At 53.0% G+C, this 20,790-nt stretch overlaps 2 protein-coding genes across 10 annotated transcripts; both read left to right on the plus strand.

Annotated features, from left to right (window-relative positions):
• The first annotated feature begins 43 nt into the window (after positions 1 to 43).
• On the plus strand, positions 44 to 6,792 carry LOC101076012 (mitochondrial glycine transporter B). Of its 7 annotated transcripts, none has more exons than XM_029850319.1 (9): positions 53 to 357; positions 597 to 1,393; positions 1,443 to 1,591; positions 3,081 to 3,205; positions 5,477 to 5,561; positions 5,683 to 5,862; positions 5,988 to 6,156; positions 6,234 to 6,397; positions 6,472 to 6,792. In XM_029850319.1, exons 4-9 carry the CDS (start codon positions 3,105 to 3,107, stop codon positions 6,592 to 6,594), a joined length of 822 nt encoding a protein of 273 aa, XP_029706179.1. In that variant the 5' UTR covers positions 53 to 357; positions 597 to 1,393; positions 1,443 to 1,591; positions 3,081 to 3,104; the 3' UTR covers positions 6,595 to 6,792. The 7 variants fall into 7 exon arrangements, with proteins under 7 accessions (XP_029706182.1, XP_029706183.1, XP_029706179.1 ...); XM_029850320.1 differs by having other exon boundaries at positions 597 to 1,295; XM_029850321.1 differs by having other exon boundaries at positions 597 to 1,050; positions 1,100 to 1,591.
• A 1,594-nt stretch (positions 6,793 to 8,386) lies between these two features.
• LOC101064668 (intraflagellar transport protein 56) lies at positions 8,387 to 20,467 on the plus strand. 3 transcript variants are annotated; one of them, XR_003891458.1, is made up of 18 exons: positions 8,387 to 8,519; positions 8,611 to 8,754; positions 9,576 to 9,668; positions 9,797 to 9,911; positions 10,229 to 10,278; positions 10,371 to 10,516; positions 13,634 to 13,805; positions 13,962 to 14,036; positions 17,925 to 18,027; positions 18,106 to 18,161; positions 18,357 to 18,410; positions 18,474 to 18,537; positions 18,617 to 18,705; positions 18,818 to 18,901; positions 18,985 to 19,058; positions 19,244 to 19,350; positions 19,911 to 20,044; positions 20,211 to 20,237. XR_003891458.1 is itself a non-coding variant. In XM_029850265.1 (18 exons), exons 1-18 carry the CDS (start codon positions 8,517 to 8,519, stop codon positions 20,323 to 20,325), a joined length of 1,674 nt encoding a protein of 557 aa, XP_029706125.1. In that variant the 5' UTR covers positions 8,388 to 8,516; the 3' UTR covers positions 20,326 to 20,467. The 3 variants fall into 3 exon arrangements, 2 of the variants coding, with proteins under 2 accessions (XP_029706126.1, XP_029706125.1); XM_029850265.1 differs by having other exon boundaries at positions 8,388 to 8,519; positions 18,985 to 19,054; positions 20,211 to 20,467; XM_029850266.1 differs by lacking the exons at positions 19,911 to 20,044; positions 20,211 to 20,237 and having other exon boundaries at positions 19,244 to 19,454.
• Positions 20,468 to 20,790: the final 323 nt, after the last annotated feature.

A 20,790-nucleotide genomic window follows, 5' to 3' on the forward strand; every position in this document is an offset into this window, starting at 1 on the left:
CTTGGGGCTTGTGGGGGCGGGTTTTATCTCCGGAAATAGTCCGATCTGGCAACCCAGAGTTTCAGACGTCGCATCAATAACAGCGAGGTTAAAGTTTAGCCTCAGTCGTGCGATAAACGGGTTAAAAGAGCACATGAGCAGCGGACCTTTAATTTGAACAGTACAAAGTGAAATGTAATTAACATTAGCGTCATCATTTCACCGGACGGTTCTTAGCGAGAATTTAGTTACTTTGTTTCTCGTGCTATAGTCTCTTCTTTTTAACATGCAAAGGTCGTCTCATTTTCCAAGAAGTTGACTCGAAAATGACCAAGTTTAACGCCACATCACTTCTTTAATAAAACGTTCTACCGTCAGGTAAGAGCAGCTATTCCCTGCTAATGCTAGCTAATGCTAGCTAGCTTCAATGACGTCCCTTCGAGCGTGTTTAGGAAGCCAAAACTTTGGCTTCACCGACTATTTCTAATTCTAATAACTACAAAATAGAATTGTTTGCATTTGAGGATACTTTATTTTGCGCTGTCGGGATGTACACAAGATTCTTCAGTGTAAACTAAACTAAACATTGGCTTCTAACTGATGTTTCTCCACCACAGGCTGTCCTTTAGCTTCAAAACGGCCGTAGCAGGAGACCAACGGAACCGGTCCGGTTCAAAATCCGAGTCAGAGATGGAGTTAGCCGTGAGTAGTCGTGTTAAAGTCGTGTTGCCACTTTCTCCACGTTTCTCCACGTTTCAGATTAAAGAGTTACTCTAACACAAGCGGCCGTGTTTCATTTGGGAAACGTGAGTTTGATAAATGTTCGTTGGTGCCAAGAAGCTCCGAACCCTGTAAAATGGCTCCCTAAACTCTCCTAAAGTTGCTGCTTCGTCTTCACAAGAAGAACTTTTAGAAATTTGCCTCCCGTTTTTGCATTTGATTTTCTGCCCTTACATGCTGGGCCTCAGGGGTCCGGGTTCTCCTCAGATCTGCAGCGATGGGCCCACAGGGGGCCCGTTAGTTCTGGAGCTCGTTAGGAGGAGAGAACGTAGATATGTGAGTGTCTGTGAGGTCCAGATAGGAGCCGGAGAAGGTGCCGACCACGTTACGCTTCTGTGAGGTCCAGATAGGAGCCGGAGAAGGTGCCGACCACGTTACGCTTCTGTGAGGTCCAGATAGGAGCCGGAGAAGGTGCCGACCACGTTACGCTTCTGTGAGGTCCAGATAGGAGCCGGAGAAGGTGCCGACCACGTTACGCTTCTGTGAGGTCCAGATAGGAGCCGGAGAAGGTGCCGACCACGTTACGCTTCTGTGAGGTCCAGATAGGAGCCGGAGAAGATGCCGACCACGTTACGCTTCTGTGAGGTCCAGATAGGAGCCGGAGAAGGTGCCGACCACGTTACGCTTCTGTGAGGTCCAGATAGGAGCCGGAGAAGGTGCCGACCACGTTACGCTTCTGTGAGGTCCAGATAGGAGCCGGAGTGCGTCCCAATGATTTAGGCTGCTGACCCGTCCTGGACCCGGGTCGGAACCTCCCAGGTCCAAGTCAACACGTTGGGCCCAGAGTTGCCTTCACTCACGTTTGCCTGAGTTCGGTTACAGGATTTTTTCGGTAGTTGAACCGTCCGCTGCGTCCAATATTTCTGTCTCGCGTCACTGCGACAACACGTGTGTGTGTGTGCATGTGAGCGTGTGCATGTGAGCGTGTGCATGTGAGCGTGTGCATGTGAGCGTGTGCATGTGAGCGTGTGCCGTCTCCACATGTCTCCGTTATCTGGGACCTCTGCTCTGAGCCAACAGTCCGTAGCTCTACAGGTGCTGCTCTGCTGTTGCTCTGCTGCTGCTCTGCTGTTGCTCTGCTGCTGCTCTGCTGTTGCTCTGCTGCTGCTCTGCTGTTGCTCTGCTGTTGCTCTGCTGCTGCTCTGCTGTTGCTCTGCTGTTGCTCTGCTGCTGCTCTGCTGCTGCTCTGCTGCTGCTCTGCTGTTGCTCTGCTGCTGCTCTGCTGTTGCTCTGCTGCTGCTCTGCTGTTGCTCTGCTGTTGCTCTGCTGTTGCTCTGCTGCTGCTCTGCTGCTGCTCTGCTGTTGCTCTGCTGCTGCTCTGCTGCTGCTCTGCTGCTGCTCTGCTGTTGCTCTGCTGTTGCTCTCCGCTCTTTGACCTCATCTTTATTTCTTTGTGCCTCTTGTCCCTGACCCTTAACCTGTCCCTGTCCCTCTCCCTGACCCTGACCCTGTCCCTCTCCCTGACCCTTAACCTGTCCCTGTCCCTGACCCTGTCCCTCTCCCTGACCCTTAACCTGTCCCTGTCCCTCTCCCTAACCCTTAACCTGTCCTCTCCCTGTCCCTAACCCTAACCCTTAACCTGTCCCTCTCCCTGACCCTGTCCCTCTCCCTCTCCCTGACCCTTAACCTGTCCCTCTCCCTGACCCTGTCCCTCTCCCTGACCTAACCCTGTCCCTCTCCCTGACCCTTAACCTGTCCCTCTCCCTGACCCTTAACCTGTCCTCTCCCTGTCCCTAACCCTAACCCTTAACCTGTCCCTCTCCCTGACCCTGTCCCTCTCCCTGACCCTTAACCTGTCCCTCTCCCTGACCCTGTCCCTCTCCCTGACCTAACCCTGTCCCTCTCCCTGACCCTTAACCTGTCCCTCTCCCTGACCTAACCCTGTCCCTCTCCCTGACCCTTAACCTGTCCCTCTCCCTGACCTAACCCTGTCCCTCTCCCTGACCCTTAACCTGTCCCTCTCCCTGTCCCTAACCCTGACCCTTAACCTGACCCTGACCCTGTCCCTAACCCTCTCCCTGACCCTTAACCTGTCCCTCTCCCTGACCCTTAACCTGTCCCTCTCCCTGACCTAACCCTGACCCTTAACCTGTCCCTCTCCCTGTCCCTAACCCTGACCCTTAACCTGTCCCTGACCCTGTCCCTAACCCTCTCCCTGACCCTTAACCTGTCCCTCTCCCTGACCCTTAACCTGTCCCTCTCCCTGACCCTTAACCTGTCCCTCTCCCTGACCCTTAACCTGTCCCTCTCCCTGACCCTTAACCTGTCCCTCTCCCTGACCCTTAACCTGTCCCTCTCCCTGTCCCTGTCCTCACTGTCAGGCTCACCCGGCTCTCAAAGCCTTCATGTGTGGTTCTCTCAGTGGCACCTGCTCAACGCTGCTCTTCCAGCCTCTGGACCTGGTGAAGACTCGGCTCCAGACCCTGCAGAACCACGTCCAACCAGGGTGTGTGCACGTACACGCGCACGCTCACATGCCAACAGATGACTGTGCACCAACAGATGATTGTGATAAGAGCTTCACGAGTGCACCGGTGCCCCTTTCACCACTCGTCCTCGTCCCCGTCCCCGCTCGTCCCCGTCCCCGCTCGTCCCCGTCACCGCTCGTCCCCGTCACCGCTCGTCCCCGTCACCGCTCGTCCTCGTCCCCGTCACCGCTCGTCCCCGTCACCGCTCGTCACCGCTCGTCCTCGTCCCCGTCCCCCGCTCGTCCTCGTCCTCGTCCCCGCTCGTGCTCGTCCCCGTCACCGCTCGTCCCCGTCCCCGCTCGTCCCCGTCACCGCTCGTCCCCGTCCCGCTCGTCACCGCTCGTCCCCGTCACCGCTTGTCCCCGTCACCGCTCGTCGCCTCGTCCCCGTCCCCGCTCGTCCCCGTCACCGCTCGTCCCCGTCACCGCTCGTCCTCGTCCCCGTCACCGCTCGTCCTATCACTGCTCGTCCCGTCACCGCTCGTCCCCGTCCCCTCGTCCCCGTCCCCGCTCGTCCCCGTCACCACCGCTCGTCCTCGTCCCCGTCACCGCTCGTCCTCGTCCCCGTCACCGCTCGTCACCGTCACCGCTTGTCCCCGTCACCGCTCGTCCTCGTCCCCGTCCCCGCTCGTCCCCGTCCCATCCGCACCTGCTCGTCCCCGTCCAACCGCTCGTCCTCGTCCCCGTCACCGCTCGTCCTATCACTGCTCGTCCTCGTCCCCGTCACCGCTCGTCCCCGTCCCCGCTCGTCCCCGTCACCGCTCGTCCCCGTCACTGCTCGTCCCCGTCCCCGTCACCCGCTCGTCCTATCACTGCTCGTCCCCGTCACCGCTCGTCCTCGTCCCCGTCACCGCTCGTCCTATCACTGCTCGTCCCCGTCCCCGCTCGTCCCCGTCCCTGCTCGTCCCGTCACCGCTCGTCCCCGTCACCCGCTCGGCCCCGTCACCGCTCGTCCGTCACACGTCACCGCTCGTCCCCGTCCCCGTCACCGCTCGTCCTATCACTGCTCGTCCCCGTCACCGCTCGTCCTCGTCCCCGTCACCGCTCGTCCTATCACTGCTCGTCCCCGTCCCCGCTCGTCCCCGTCCCTGCTCGTCCCCGTCACCGCTCCGTCCCTTCACCGCTCGTCCTCGTCCCCGTCACCGCTCGTCCTATCACTGCTCGTCCCCGTCACCGCTCGTCCCCGTCCCCGCTCGTCCCCGTCACCGCTCGTCCCCGTCCCACCGCTCGTCCCCGTCCCTGCTCGTCCCCGTCACCGCTCGTCCCCGTCACCGCTCGTCCTCGTCCCCGTCACCGCTCGTCCTATCACTACTGCTCGTCCCCGTCACCGCTCGTCCCCGTCCCGCTCGTCCCCGTCACCGCTCGTCCCCGTCCCCGCTCGTCCTCGTCCCCGTCACCGCTCGTCCTATCACTGCTCGTCCCCGTCACCGCTCGTCCTATCACTGCTCGTCCTCGTCCCCGTCACCGCTCGTCCTATCACTGCTCGTCCTCGTCCCCGTCACCGCTCGTCCCCGTCACCGCTCGGCCCCGTCACCGCTCGTCCTCGTCACCCGCTCGTCCTCGTCCCGTCACCGCTCGTCCTATCACTGCTCGTCCTCGTCCCCGTCACCGCTCGTCCTGTCACTGCTCGTCCCCGTCACCGCTCATCCCCGTCACCGCTCGTCCTATCACTGCTCGTCCTCGTCACCGTCCCCACTCGTCCCCGTCCCCGCTTGTCCTATCAGCACTCGTCCTCGTCACCGTCACCGCTCGTCCTATCACTGCTCGTCCTCGTCACCGTCCCCACTCGTCCCCGTCCCCGCTTGTCCTATCAGCACTCGTCCTCGTCACCGTCACCGCTCGTCCTATCACTGCTCGTCCTCGTCCCCGTCACCGCTCGTCCTATCACTGCTCGTCCCCGTCCCCGCTCGTCCTCGTCCCCGCTCGTCCCTGTCACTCGTCCCTGTCACCGCTCGTCCTCGCCACCGCTCGTCCCCGCTCGTCCCCGTCCCTGTCACCGCTCGTCCTCGCCACCGCTCGTCCCCGCTCGTCCTCGTCCCCGTCACTCGTCCCCGTCCCCGCTCGTCCCCGTCACTCGTCCCCGTCCCCGCTCGTCCCCGTCCCCGCTCGTCCCCTTCCCCACTCGTCCCCGTCCCCGCTCGTCCCCGTCCCTGTCACCGCTGGTCCCCGCTCGTCCCCGTCACCGCTCGTCCCCGTGATGGTGAACACGTGCCTGTGACTCTCCTGTCCTGTCCTCTTCTCCTCCCTCAGGGGGAGGAAGGTGGGCATGTTCGCCGTCTTCCTGAATGTTGTCCGCACGGAGAACGTCTTCAGCCTGTGGAGAGGAGTGTCTCCAGTGAGTTAGCAGCCACATCTGTGACGAACTCCGGGTCACTGAAGTTATGAAATTAAAAGTAAAATCACTGTTAGAAAGTTGGTCTGTGGCTTGTGCTGACGTCAGTCGTCCCCTTGGGCAGTCGTTCCTGCGCTGCATCCCCGGCGTGGGCATCTACTTCAGCACCTTCTACTCCCTGAAGCAGCACTTCTTCCAGGAGCGAGCAGCCAACGCTGGCGAGGCCGTGCTGCTGGGGGCAGGTGCCAGGGCGGTGGCAGGTGTGTGCATGCTGCCCTTTACTGTCATCAAGGCCCGCTTTGAGGTAGGCAAGCACGGCCTCACCTGAATTCACCTGAGACAAGATCTCAGATGGAATTGATCCCATTTTTCCAGCTAATTCCTCCAGCAGAACAACGTTGACACGAATGCATTTGGTCTTGACTATAGAGTGGTTTTTATAATTACCTAAGTGTGCCTGGGGCTGTGAGGAGCATGTATGAGACCGAGGGCATGAGGGCTCTCTTTTCTGGACTGCCTGCCACACTGCTCCGGGACGCTCCCTTCTCTGGCATCTACGTCATGTTCTACAGCCAGACCAAGAAGCTGCTGCCTCCAGGTGAGACACAAAGTGCAGCAGCTACTGGACGGGAAGGTTTGGAGCCCCACCACCACTTTCCTCTTGTGTTGGCTCAGAGGTGACTTCCTCTTCCTGTGTCCCGCTGGTGAACTTTGGCTGCGGGGTAGTAGCGGGCATCATGGCGTCGGTGGTCACACAACCTGCTGACGTCGTGAAGACCAACATACAGATCAGCAAGACTCGCCTCGGCACCGTGCAGGCGGCTCGTCACATCTACAAGGTGCCTTTTTCTGTTGCGTTTCTAGGCAGCTGTAGAGGAACGTGCACACTCATCTCTCTCCTGTCTGGCCACAGGAACATGGCATAGGAGGCTTCTTCTGTGGAGCTGTGCCCAGGTGTCTGCGCCGCACGCTGATGGCCGCCATGGCGTGGACGGTCTACGAGCAGCTCATGGCTCAGATGGGTCTGAAGTCATGAGGTGCAGCTGAGGCTCAGCAGGATGAGGTGTTCTCCTCCACCAGCCTCAGACTGCATCTGGGAGCGATGGTGGCCTGGAGGTGTGTAGAAAAGAGGATCTACCGACGCATCCTGAAGGCATCGTCTGAAACGGGAACGCTTCAGGAGGTGAGCTGATGTTCAGCCGTAGAAGGACCGTCTGTCCGTGCCGAGGGGATGAAGCACTGCGCAGAGCTGCACCTTCAGCCTCGCCCCTCGCCGCTGCCCCGCCCATCGCTCACTACCCCGCCCCTCGCCCATCACTCGCTGCCCCGCCCCTCGCCCGCTGCCCCGCCCCTCGCCCATCACTCGCTGCCCCGCCCCTCACCCGCTGCCCCGCCCCTCGCCCATCACTCGATACCTCGCCGCTGCCCCGCCCCTCCCCCGCTGCCCCGCCCATCACTCGCTGTCCCGCCCCTCGCCGCTGCCCCGCCCATCACTCGCTGCCCCGCCCCTCGCCCGCTGCCCCGCCCCTCGCCCATCACTCGATACCTCGCCTCTGCCCCGCCCCTCGCCCATCACTCGCTGCCCCGCCCCTCGCCGCTGCCCCGCCCATCGCCCATCACTCGATACCTCGCCGCTGCCCCGCCCCTCCCCCGCTGCCCCGCCCATCACTCGCTGCCCCGCCCCTCGCCGCTGCCCCGCCCATCGCTCGCTACCCCGCCCCTCGCCCATCACTCGCTGCCCCGCCCCTCGCCCGCTGCCCCGCCTCACCCCTCGCCGCTGCCCCGCCCATTGCTCGCTGCCCCGCCCCTCGCCCATCACTCGATACCTCGCCGCTGCCCCGCCCCTCCCCCGCTGCCCCGCCCATCACTCGCTGCCCCGCCCCTCGCCGCTGCCCCGCCCATCACTCGCTGCCCCGCCCCTCGCCCGCTGCCCCGCCCCTCGCCCCGCCCATCACTCGATACCTCGCCGCTGCCCCCCCCCCTTCGCCCACTGCCCCGCCCATCACTCGCTGCCCCACCCCTCGCCCGCTGCCCCGCCCATCACTCGCTGCCCCGCCCCTCGCCCACAGAAGTGGACGTGTTTCACGCTGGTTCCTAATAAAGCAGCTCCAGGAAAATAACAACTGACCCCGCTCACCTGTTGTTCACATGACATTTTTGTTTTTAAAAAATGGTGATTAGATGAAGGAATTCTTGAACTCCTGTTTGTTCCCGACGTCCTGAAGCACCAAGATTCCCTCCTCGAGTGGAGCAGGAATGCTGTGATTATTTGTGGACTCAATTTTCAATTATTTTCTATTGTTGATGTAAAAAGAAATGAGAGAAAATAAAAGATGTGAAAGAATTCTAAAGTGTGAAACTGCTGTTTTGATCTGGGTCTTTCTGTCTTGGTGGTTCTGTCATGTTCAGGGTGTGCACGTGTCTCCATTAATGCTTTTCTCTCTTGAATTTGATGAAACAAAATTGATTAGAACACATTTCTTGGTCATGTAAATGCATTGTTTATGACAAGAAAGTGTAATAGAAATGTACAAAAATGTAAGTGTTCATTAAAAGAAATTGATGCTAAAAACTAGACGATTCCAAAGAAACTGTCTCTTGCCCCCCCCCGCTGGAGTCACTTATATCATAGGGTTAAGTTAGGTTAGGGTTAGAGGGTTAGGTTAGGGTTAGAGGGTTAGGTTAGGTTAGGGTTAAAGCAAATAACCCTAACAGGAATGTTCGGGATCTCGGCAGCAAAAAAGACGCCGAGGAGCTGCCGTGGTGAAGTGGAGTCACGTGTGCTGACAGGAGTCACGTGTGCCGACAGGAGTCACGTGTGTCCTTGGCGAGCTCGTCCATCAGTTGGACGCCATCCTCTGACGTCATTTCCTCTGATTGGCTGCACCATGTTGCCACGGGTTAGCCGTAAACAAAGCTTAGCATAGATCATTTTTCTTGTGAGGACACCTCGTCAGCATGGTGAGTTATCATACTCGTCCAGTAGCATCTGGAACTGGAATTTCCAGATATTTGTGATTGTGCTGAATTCTAATCGAATGAAATTGGGCAGATTCTCTCCCGAGTGAAGCCCGCTGTCGGAGGATGGTCGCCAACCAGCGGCGGGGACAAAACTAAGAAAAATAAAGCGGTTATTCCCCAGCTGGAGGAATACCTGCAAAAGAGGGACTACCTGGGTGCTTTGACCCTGTTGGAGGTACCGGAACACTGTGTTCTTTAAAATAGTCGGTCAAATTAGCGTCAGGGTATTAGGGTTGGGGTCAGGGTATTAGGGTTGGGGTTAGGTTAGGTTAGGGTTGGGGTTAGGTTAGGGTTGGGGTCAGGGTATTAGGGTTAGGTTAGGGTTAGGCTTAGGGTTGGGGTTAGGTTAGGTTAGGGTTGGGGTTAGGTTAGGGTTAGGGGTATTAGGGTATTCTCAACACAATCAGCACAATCATCAAAAACCATAGAAACTACTGCCAGAATAAATATAATTTAAATAGTATAATAATAATAATTATAATAATAATTAACGAATTACGAATTATAATCATTTAAATAATAATTTATTTACTGATCAGAATAAAGGATGCAACAAACTACTGTCATAGATCAGAATAAAGGATGCAACAAACTACTGACATAGATCAGAATAAAGGATGCAACAAACTACTGTCATAGATCAGAATAAAGGATGCAACAAACTACTGTCATAGATCAGAATAAAGGATGCAACAAACTACTGTCATAGATCAGAATAAAGGATGCAACAAACTACTGTCATAGATCAGAATAAAGGATGCAACAAACTACTGTCATAGATCAGAATAAAGGATGCAACAAACTACTGACATAGATCAGAATAAAGGATGCAACAAACTACTGACATAGATCAGAATAAAGGATGCAACAAACAACTGACATAGATCAGAATAAAGGATGCAACAAACTACCACCAGAGTTCGGTACTTAAGGGGGGAGCCGGGCTTTGCCTTGGCTGCTGTTGGAGTGTCTGAATTCAGCTTCTGTCTGTTCAAGTTTAAGATGAGCATCGGAGAGGAGGATGACCTGACCTCCCTCTGGATGGGCTACTGCGCCTTCCACCTGGGCGATTACAGGAGGGCCATGGAGGTAATGCTACCAATTAGCTCCAAGTGGCTATAAACCAGCAGCTGTTTCTGAGTATGTCCGGATACCTGATGGAACAGGCAGCTGAAGCCGGGACGGTCGGGCTCTACTCTGTCACCTGTGTTTTGCAGGAGTACAGGAGTCTGACGCAGAGACCCGAGTGTCCCGCTCAGGTCTGGGTCTTCCTGGCCTGTGTCTTCTTCTTTCTTGGCCTGTATAGTGAAGCGGAGGAGGCAGCCTCGAAGGGTACGTGCACTACTGAGGGAAGTCAAAGCTTCGTTTGCACATAAGCTTGGATTGGTTGTGTTGTTCCTTGGGAATCTCACTTCTTTAAGAGACATTTAGTATTTTAAATAGTTTATGTATCCAGAGAAAGAATTCAATCATCAGCTTATTTTTTATTTTAAAATGTGAAATTTGAAAGGTCTTCCTCTCTCACTTTAGTCACTTTACTTGATGATTTGTACCTCCTGCAGAGCATGAAGCTGCATTATTGTGGAAAATCGATTAGTTTGAGCGTTGATTCGGGACATTTTAGCGACTGACTTTATGTTTGACGACAGCGCCACTCTCTCCCCTGCAAAACCGGCTACTCTTCCACTTGGCTCACAAGGTTGGAGAGCAATTCTTTTCTTTTACAGATATGGGATATTTGGGCTATTTCCTCTTTTGCATCTCAACCAGGGTCTTTGTTTGATGTCTCAGTTCAACGATGAGAAGCAGCTGATGAGTTTCCACCAGAACCTTGAGGATGTGACAGAGGACCAGCTGAGCCTGGCCTCCATTCACTACATGCGCTCCCACTACCCCGAGGCCATCGACATCTACAAACGGCTGCTGTTGCAGAACAGGTCTGGCCTGGGGAGGGCAGGGAAGGTGGGGGCCTCCTCAGGGGGTCCCTGTGCGTTGGGGGTGTTAAGATCATCATCTTGAGCTCAGGAGGCCTGGACGTGCTCGCCTGTTGCTGCAGGGCTGCTCTGTGGATCGGGGCTTCAGGGTGAGGTTGGGGGTCAAGGGTCAGGGTTGTGATCAGGGGTCAACGTCCTGGGGTCAGGGTTGTGATCAGGGGTCAACTTCCTGGAGTTAGGGTTATGATCAGGGGTCAACTTCCTGGGGTTAGGGTTATGATCAGGGGTCAACTTCCTGGAGTTAGGGTTATGATCAGGGGTCAACTTCCTGGGGTCAGGGTTATGATCAGGGGTCAACTTCCTGGGGTCAGGGTTATGATCAGGGGTCAACTTCCTGGGTTAGAGTTATGATCAGGGGTCAACTTCCTGGGGTCAGGGTTGTGATCAGGGGTCAACTTCCTGGGGTCAGGGTTGTGATCAGGGGTCAACTTCCTGGGGTCAGGGTTATGATCAGGGTCAACTTCCTGGGGTCAGGGTTATGATCAGGGGTCAACTTCCTGGGTTAGAGTTATGATCAGGGGTCAACTTCCTGGGGTCAGGGTTGTGATCAGGGGTCAACTTCCTGGGGTCAGGGTTATGATCAGGGGTCAACTTCCTGGGGTCAGGGTTGTGATCAGGGGTCAACTTCCTGGGGTCAGGGTTATGATCAGGGGTCAACTTCCTGGGTTAGAGTTATGATCAGGGGTCAACTTCCTGGGGTCAGGGTTATGATCAGGGGTCAACTTCCTGGGGTCAGGGTTATGATCAGGGGTCAACCTCCTGGGTTAGAGTTATGATCAGGGGTCAACTTCCTGGGGTCAGGGTTGTGATCAGGGGTCAACTTCCTGGGGTCAGGGTTATGATCAGGGGTCAACTTCCTGGGGTCAGGGTTGTGATCAGGGGTCAACTTCCTGGGGTCAGGGTTGTGATCAGGGGTCAACGTCCTGGGGTCAGGGTTGTGATCAGGGGTCAACTTCCTGGAGTTAGGGTTATGATCAGGGGTCAACTTCCTGGGGTTAGGGTTATGATCAGGGGTCAACTTCCTGGGGTTAGGGTTATGATCAGGGGTCAACTTCCTGGAGTTAGGGTTATGATCAGGGGTCAACTTCCTGGGGTCAGGGTTATGATCAGGGGTCAACTTCCTGGGGTCAGGGTTATGATCAGGGGTCAACTTCCTGGGTTAGAGTTATGATCAGGGGTCAACTTCCTGGGGTCAGGGTTGTGATCAGGGGTCAACTTCCTGGGGTCAGGGTTGTGATCAGGGGTCAACTTCCTGGGGTCAGGGTTATGATCAGGGTCAACTTCCTGGGGTCAGGGTTATGATCAGGGGTCAACTTCCTGGGTTAGAGTTATGATCAGGGGTCAACTTCCTGGGGTCAGGGTTGTGATCAGGGGTCAACTTCCTGGGGTCAGGGTTATGATCAGGGGTCAACTTCCTGGGGTCAGGGTTGTGATCAGGGGTCAACTTCCTGGGGTCAGGGTTATGATCAGGGGTCAACTTCCTGGGTTAGAGTTATGATCAGGGGTCAACTTCCTGGGGTCAGGGTTATGATCAGGGGTCAACTTCCTGGGGTCAGGGTTATGATCAGGGGTCAACCTCCTGGGTTAGAGTTATGATCAGGGGTCAACTTCCTGGGGTCAGGGTTGTGATCAGGGGTCAACTTCCTGGGGTCAGGGTTATGATCAGGGGTCAACTTCCTGGGGTCAGGGTTGTGATCAGGGGTCAACTTCCTGGGGTCAGGGTTGTGATCAGGGGTCAACTTCCTGGGGTCAGGGTTATGATCAGGGGTCAACTTCCTGGGGTCAGGGTTGTGATCAGGGGTCAACTTCCTGGGGTCAGGGTTGTGATCAGGGGTCAACTTCCTGGGGTCAGGGTTATGATCAGGGGTCAACTTCCTGGGGTCAGGGTTGTGATCAGGGGTCAACTTCCTGGGGTCAGGGTTATGATCAGGGGTCAACTTCCTGGGGTCAGGGTTATGATCAGGGGTCAACTTCCTGGGGTCAGGGTTGTGATCAGGGGTCAACTTCCTGGGGTCAGGGTTGTGATCAGGGGTCAACTTCCTGGGGTCAGGGTTATGATCAGGGGTCAACTTCCTGGGGTCAGGGTTATGATCAGGGTCAACTTCCTGGGGTCAGGGTTGTGATCAGGGGTCAACTTCCTGGGGTCAGGGTTGTGATCAGGGGTCAACTTCCTGGGGTTAGGGTTGTGATCAGGGGTCAACTTCCTGGGTTAGAGTTATGATCAGGGGTCAACTTCCTGGGGTCAGGGTTGTGATCAGGGGTCAACTTCCTGGGGTCAGGGTTATGATCAGGGGTCAACTTCCTGGGGTCAGGGTTATGATCAGGGGTCAACTTCCTGGGGTCAGGGTTATGATCAGGGGTCAACTTCCTGGGGTCAGCCTTTGGTCTGGATGTGAAGGGTTTGAGAGGAGGCCTCATCTGCCTCTTGAAGCCAAAAGATGTAATTGCTCCAAAAGTTTTTGCATAAAACTATTTTCTTTTACCACTTTGGAATGATTCTTTTTAGAAAGTGTCATTCTAAGCACAGTTTTGTTTTTATTTCATAAAATGTGATCCTAAAGTGACTTCAAAAGTCCATTTCAAATCTGCATTAACTCACACAGGCTGGAAATAAGGAGAAATAGCCTATAAATATTCTATAAATATTCTTCAAATGTTGAACTTTGTGCTATTTAGAGTGTGAAAGATGGATCTGCCTCTTTCATTTTATTACAGGACTCCGTAAGTTCTTAAAACACAGTTTTGGTTGCATATTTCCATCAACAAATGCATTTAAGGCCTTAAATGGAACAGTTTGTGTGAATTTTCTTTAACTTGTTCTCATGGTCTTCCTTAGTTTTATTGATCTTTGTGATCATTAGAATTGAATTCCCAGTTTGCTGCTTTTGCAATGGTTCAATCTGTTAAATCTAATAAATAAGTGCAGTGCTAGCTAGCATGCTAGCATGATAACGTGGGTGTGATGAGGTCAAAAATGAAACGATGTTCTGGACTTTAGCAACGAGATAGATGCACGTATGGTGATCTTGTGAACTTCTCCATCTCACATCTTTGGTGCAGAGATTTCTTGGCTCTGAAGGTTTATGTGGCTCTGTGCTACTACAAGCTGAACTACTACGACGTGTCCCAGGAGGTGTTGGCTGTGTACCTTCAGAGCATTCCTGACTCCACCATTGCCCTCAACCTGAAGGCCTGCAACACCTTCAGACTGTACAACGGCAAGGCCGCTGAGGTTCTGGACTCCTGTTGCCGTACTGGCATATTGTGTCATTTTATTATGTTATAAATATTCCTTTATCTTTATCAACCTGTACACTTGAATGATCTCTTTCTGTTGGGATGTTGATCTTTGAGGGTTCTCCGGATGTGTGTGTGCTCGTGTTCATAGGAAGAGTTGAAGAACCTCATGGAAATCTCCTCCCACTCCTTTGAGTTTGCTAAGGAGCTTATTCGGCACAACCTGGTGAGCTCTTCACAAGTTCTGCTCAAATATTCGGAGAATTCCACAAATATTCATCCATTTCTGCTCTTCATTTGTAAGGAAATTTTGCATTTACTCCAACATGTGAGGAATTAATTGTAAAGTCCCTCTTAAATAAATGAACCAATGCAGCACGACCGAAGGTTATTGGATTATTAAGATTATTATTCCAGCATCCTGGAAAAGGGTTAGGGTTAGGTGGTTAGGGTTAGGGTTAGGGTTAGAGGGCTAGGTGGGTTAGGGTTAAAGGGTTAGGGTTAGAAAGGGTTAGGTGGTTAGGGTTAGGGTTAGGGTTAGAAAGAGTTAGGGTTAGAAAGGGTTAGGGTTAGGTGGTTAGGGTTAGGTGGTTAGGTGGTTAGGGTTAGGTGGTTAGGGTTAGGTGGTTAGGGTTAGGTGGTTAGGGTTAGGGTTAGGGTTAGGGTTAGGGTTAGGGTTAGAAAGAGTTAGGGTTAGAAAGGGTTAGGGTTAGGTGGTTAGGGTTAGGTGGTTAGGGTTAGAAAGAGTTAGGGTTAGGGTTAGGTGGTTAGGGTTAGGTGGTTAGGGTTAGAAAGAGTTAGGGTTAGGGTTAGGTGGTTAGGGTTAGGGTTAGAAAGAGTTAGGGTTAGAAAGGGTTAGGGTTAGGTGGTTAGGGTTAGGTGGTTAGGGTTAGGGTTAGGGTTAGAAAGAGTTAGGGTTAGGGTTAGGGTTAGGGTTAGAAAGAGTTAGGGTTAGAAAGGGTTAGGGTTAGGTGGTTAGGGTTAGGTGGTTAGGGTTAGGGTTAGAAAGAGTTAGGGTTAGAAAGGGTTAGGGTTAGAGGGTTAGGGTTAGGTGGTTAGGGTTAGGTGGTTAGGGTTAGAAAGGGTTAGGGTTAGAGGGTTAGGTGGGTTAGGGTTAGAGGATTAGGGTTAGAAAGGGTTAGGGTTAGGTGGGTTAGGGTTAGAGGGTTAGGTGGGTTAGGGTTAGAGGGTTAGGTGGTTAGGGTTAGGGTTAGAGGGTTACAGTTAGGTGGTTAGGGTTAGAGGGTTAGGTGGTTAGGGTTAGAAAGGGTTAGGGTTAGGTGGTTTGTGTTGTGGTGGTCCCAAAGTGTCCCGAGAGCAGCGTGGGGGGGCTGTTTCAGAGCCCAGGGCAACTCCCCAAACACGCCACCACCCGGCCACTGGCACCTCTGGTCCCTCGGGGAACCAAACACGTACCTCCAGCCTGTGGCGACCCCTCAGATGGAGATATTGACCTTGATCCATTATGGGATGGCTGTAATTATACTTCAGTGTATCTGAAACGTCTGTGTGCCACAGGTTACTGACAGGCTCGTTTCTGACCCTCTGAAGCGTCTGTGTGCCACAGGTTACTGACAGGCTCGTTTCTGACCCTGTGAAGCGTCTGTGTGCCACAGGTTACTGACAGGCTCGTTTCTGACCCTCTGAAGCGTCTGTGTGTGCCACAGGTTACTGACAGGCTCGTTTCTGACCCTGTGAAGCGTCTGTGTGCCACAGGTTACTGACAGGCTCGTTTCTGACCCTGTGAAGCGTCTGTGTGCCACAGGTTACTGACAGGCTCGTTTCTGACCCTCTGAAGCGTCTGTGTGTGCCACAGGTTACTGACAGGCTCGTTTCTGACCCTGTGAAGCGTCTGTGTGCCACAGGTTACTGACAGGCTCGTTTCTGACCCTGTGAAGCGTCTGTGTGCCACAGGTTACTGACAGGCTCGTTTCTGACCCTCTGAAGCGTCTGTGTGCCACAGGTTACTGACAGGCTCGTTTCTGACCCTGTGAAGCGTCTGTGTGCCACAGGTTACTGACAGGCTCGTTTCTGACCCTCTTGAAGCGTCTGTGTGCCACAGGTTACTGACAGGCTCGTTTCTGACCCTGTGAAGCGTCTGTGTGCCACAGGTTACTGACAGGCTCGTTCTGACCCTGTGAAGCGTCTGTGTGCCACAGGTTACTGACAGGCTCGTTTCTGACCCTGTGAAGCGTCTGTGTGCCACAGGTTACTGACAGGCTCGTTCTGACCCTGTGAAGCGTCTGTGTGCCACAGGTTACTGACAGGCTCGTTTCTGACCCTGTGAAGCGTCTGTGTGCCACAGGTTACTGACAGGCTCGTTTCTGACCTCTGAAGCGTCTGTGTGCCACAGGTTACTGACAGGCTCGTTTCTGACCCTGTGAAGCGTCTGTGTGCCACAGGTTATGACAGGCTCGTTTCTGACCCTCTGAAGCGTCTGTGTGCCACAGGTTACTGACAGGCTCGTTTCTGACCCTGTGAAGCGTCTGTGTGCCACAGGTTACTGACAGGCTCGTTTCTGACCCTGTGAAGCGTCTGTGTGCCACAGGTTACTGACAGGCTCGTTTCTGACCCTGTGAAGCGTCTGTGTGTGTGCCACAGGTTACTGACAGGCTCGTTTCTGACCCTGTGAAGCGTCTGTGTGTGCCACAGGTTACTGACAGGCTTGTTTCTGACCCTGTGAAGCGTCTGTGTGTGTGCCACAGGTTACTGACAGGCTCGCTTCTGACCCTGTGAAGCGTCTGTGTGTGCCACAGGTTACTGACAGGCTCGTTTCTGACCCTGTGAAGCGTCTGTGTGTGTGCCACAGGTTACTGACAGGCTCGTTTCTGACCCTGTGAAGCGTCTGTGTGTGTGCCACAGGTTACTGACAGGCTCGTTTCTGACCCTCTGAAGCGTCTGTGTGCCACAGGTTACTGACAGGCTCGTTTCTGACCCTCTGAAGCGTCTGTGTGCCACAGGTTACTGACAGGCTCGTTTCTGACCCTGTGAAGCGTCTGTGTGCCACAGGTTACTGACAGGCTCGTTTCTGACCCTGTGAAGCGTCTGTGTGCCACAGGTTACTGACAGGCTCGTTTCTGACCCTGTGAAGCGTCTGTGTGCCACAGGTTACTGACAGGCTCGTTCTGACCCTCTGAAGCGTCTGTGTGCCACAGGTTACTGACAGGCTCGTTTCTGACCCTGTGAAGCGTCTGTGTGCCACAGGTTACTGACAGGCTTGTTTCTGACCCTGTGAAGCGTCTGTGTGTGTGCCACAGGTTACTGACAGGCTCGCTTCTGACCCTGTGAAGCGTCTGTGTGTGCCACAGGTTACTGACAGGCTCGTTTCTGACCCTGTGAAGCGTCTGTGTGTGTGCCACAGGTTACTGACAGGCTCGTTTCTGACCCTGTGAAGCGTCTGTGTGTGTGCCACAGGTTACTGACAGGCTCGTTTCTGACCCTGTGAAGCGTCTGTGTGCCACAGGTTACTGACAGGCTCGTTTCTGACCCTGTGAAGCGTCTGTGTGCCACAGGTTACTGACAGGCTCGTTTCTGACCCTGTGAAGCGTCTGTGTGCCACAGGTTACTGACAGGCTCGTTTCTGACCCTGTGAAGCGTCTGTGTGCCACAGGTTACTGACAGGCTCGTTTCTGACCCTGTGAAGCGTCTGTGTGTGCCACAGGTTACTGACAGGCTCGTTTCTGACCCTCTGAAGCGTCTGTGTGTGTGCCACAGGTTACTGACAGGCTCGTTTCTGACCCTGTGAAGCGTCTGTGTGTGTGCCACAGGTTACTGACAGGCTCGCTTCTGACCCTGTGAAGCGTCTGTGTGCCACAGGTTACTGACAGGCTCGTTTCTGACCCTGTGAAGCGTCTGTGTGTGTGCCACAGGTTACTGACAGGCTCGTTTCTGACCCTGTGAAGCGTCTGTGTGCCACAGGTTACTGACAGGCTCGTTTCTGACCCTGTGAAGCGTCTGTGTGCCACAGGTTACTGACAGGCTCGTTTCTGACCCTGTGAAGCGTCTGTGTGCCACAGGTTACTGACAGGCTCGTTTCTGACCCTCTGAAGCGTCTGTGTGCCACAGGTTACTGACAGGCTCGTTTCTGACCCTGTGAAGCGTCTGTGTGCCACAGGTTGTGTTCCGAGGTGGGGAAGGGGCTTTGCAGGTTCTTCCTCCACTGATTGACGTCATCCCTGAAGCCCGACTGAACTTGGTCATCTACTATCTCAGGCAAGGTGTGCAGCCATGAGCTTTAGCCACTGATGCTAACCCAGGCTGCCACAAACGGTCATGTCTTGATTTGAAATCTGCAGATGATGTTCAGGAAGCCTACAACCTCATCCGAGATGTGGTGCCCGTGACGCCGCAGGTAATTCCCAAACTAAAACCTTTCATGGAGTTTAACCCTGACAGTTACAACCACTCTGCCCAAATGAAGCTTTAATTCAGTCAAAAGTAGAATCCAGGTAGAGCGTTTAACCTTTCATGGTGTCCAAGAGCGTTTCTACCCGATGTGTGATAGAAGAAGCACTTGAGAAGATCTGAATCAAAGCTTTGTCCTCAGGAGTACATCTTGCTGGGAGTGGTGAACGCTGCACTCGGACAGGATATTGGCTCAGTGAGTGTTTGGCTTTGAGAAGACGTGTCTGATGAGACAGAGTCTGAGTGTCTTTGTCTGCAGAGGGATCACCTGAAAACTGCTCAGCAGTTCTTCCAGCTGGTCGGAGGCTCAGCGAGTGAATGCGGTACTTTGGGGAACATTCTGAATAAACCAACACTTGATGCATTTCTTTGAGCGCGTGTTTGTGTCTCACTCTCCTTCAGACACTATTCCTGGCAGACAGTGCATGGCCTCCTGCTTCTTCCTTTTGAGACAGTTCGAGGATGTTCTCATATATCTCAACTCAATCAAGGTGAATGTTCCCAGCAAGGTTCAGATGATGAGGATGAATATGGTGGAACTGTAAAGGACATTGACTATTTCTGTTATTTGACTCCTGATATTCATGCGCCTTGTCTTTGCAGAGTTATTTCTATAATGATGATGCCTTTAACTTCAACTATGCTCAGGCTAAAGCAGCTCTTGGCAGCTACCAGGAAGCTGAAGAGGTCCTCCTTTCATTTAAGACCTTCTATACTGGCCATCTGATGACCTGATCATATTTTGTGACTGTTGTAATATTTCTTTTCAGTTTTTTCTGATGATTCAAAGTGAAAAGATAAAGAATGACTATGTGTACCTCAGCTGGCTTGCGCGATGCTGTAGGTATATTAACATTATCTTCAAAAGTTTCATGATTTAGGCTTTTAAGAATAATAGATGAATCTATCCAATGTTTGTCTCACATTTCTAAGATATTAACTTCTATAGAGCATGTAACAGATTAAATAATCATACTTTTTGAATCATAATACCTTCTTTCTTCTTATCTTTAAACTTTGTGCCGTTAGACATCATGAACCAGAAGGCTCAGCTTGCCTGGGAGTTGTACCTGAAGATGGGCACATCCTCTGATTCCTTCAGTCTTCTGCACGTCATCGCTAATGACTGCTTCAAGGTGCTGCTGCTCAGTGTCAGTGATCGTGTCAGTGAACAATTCACTTCTTTATTGAGGAATGTTCGCATATTTAGTTCTAATCTTTATTCCATTCATATCTGGAGCACAAAAAGTCAGGATATCACCATAAAGCTGTACCCCCCTCAAGATACCACCAGTCTCTGACTCCAGTCTGTCTGTGACTCCAGTCTGTCTGTGACTCCAGTCTGTCTGTAACGTCTGTCTGTGACTCCAGTCTGTCTGTGACTCCAGTCTGTCTGTAACGTCTGTCTGTGACTCCAGTCAGTGACGCCTGCCCCACGTGCATTCAGTGTCAGTAACCCTAACCCAAAACAAGCATAAATGTCTGGATACCAGAGCTCTGTAAAATAGTAGCTTTTATTAATTATTAATAACTTGATGCAATCTCATACAAAACACCTGGATCCAAATCTGGCACTAATAACTTATTAAGGTTCTCCATTTCTACAGACCAGGCTGGTCAGTACTGCCTCCCTGATCAATTCCTTTTGCTATTTGAGCTCTTTATGTTGTTGAAGCTGATCTGAGGCTGTTTCTAGATGGGCCAGTTCTACTATGCAGCCAAAGCTTTCGATGCTCTGGAGAAACTGGACCCGGACTCGGACTATTGGGAAGGCAAGAGAGGAGCCTGTGTTGGCGTCTTCCAGCTTATATTGGCAAACAAAGAATCCAAGTGCGTCTCTTTCTGCTCGGTATCTTGATGCAAACATTGTCCGTTCTTCCATGTTTCATATTTGTTCTTGTTGCTTTGGCAACACTTCCTTCAATCATACAGTTTCTGCTTTGTTTTGGAGTTATAGCTATTTAAATGGCTGCCTCACCTATGGTGTGTCTTTTAGGGAGACCCTTAAAGAAGTGGTTTTAATGCTGCAAAATTCTGGAAGCCCCCATGCTGTGTACATCATCCGAATCCTGAGGAAATGGGCCAAAGAAAACCGAGTTCTCCTCTCATGACAGTGCTGAACGTTGGCTCCCTGAGAGCAGCAACATGAGTCGGAGCTTTACTTTGATGATGTGTCTCACTGTTACATGAGGAATGAATATATTCAGCTTTTTCTGTGGAGGGGGGATTTGTATTAAAGAATGCAACATTTTGAATTTTCTGATTTTTTCATACAAAGTTTGAACATGAAGCCGTGATGACTGCGCTCACATTGCACAGTTGAAAAAAACTCCAATTTTTATATAGAATAATTGCACTGATAAGTGTAAAATGAGAGAGCAGAGCCGAAAGGCGAAGCTCTCGATTTACCAGTCGATCTTCGTTCCTACCCTCACCTATGGTCATGAGCTCTGGGTCATGACTGAAAGAACAAGATCACGGGTACAAGCGGGCGAAGTGAGCTTCCTCCGTAGGGTGGCTGGGCTCTCCCCTAGAGAGGGGGAGAAGCTCTGCCATCCGGGAGGAGCTCGGAGTAG

The sequence above is a fragment of the Takifugu rubripes genome, chromosome 17, assembly GCF_901000725.2.
Source record: "Takifugu rubripes chromosome 17, fTakRub1.2, whole genome shotgun sequence".
NCBI classification, from domain to species: Eukaryota; Metazoa; Chordata; class Actinopteri; order Tetraodontiformes; family Tetraodontidae; genus Takifugu; species Takifugu rubripes.

What these genes read in the sequence shown, in the direction of transcription:
- LOC101076012 (XM_029850318.1), top strand. An exon ending in TGTGGAGAGGAGTGTCTCCA is followed by an intron (nt 5,562 to 5,682) that starts GTGAGTTAGCAG and finishes CCCCTTGGGCAG; the next exon opens with TCGTTCCTGCGCTGCATCCC. An exon ending in CAAGAAGCTGCTGCCTCCAG is followed by an intron (nt 6,157 to 6,233) that starts GTGAGACACAAA and finishes GTGTTGGCTCAG; the next exon opens with AGGTGACTTCCTCTTCCTGT.
- LOC101064668 (XM_029850265.1), top strand. An exon ending in ATTACAGGAGGGCCATGGAG is followed by an intron (nt 9,669 to 9,796) that starts GTAATGCTACCA and finishes TGTGTTTTGCAG; the next exon opens with GAGTACAGGAGTCTGACGCA. An exon ending in GGAGGAGGCAGCCTCGAAGG is followed by an intron (nt 9,912 to 10,228) that starts GTACGTGCACTA and finishes GTTTGACGACAG; the next exon opens with CGCCACTCTCTCCCCTGCAA.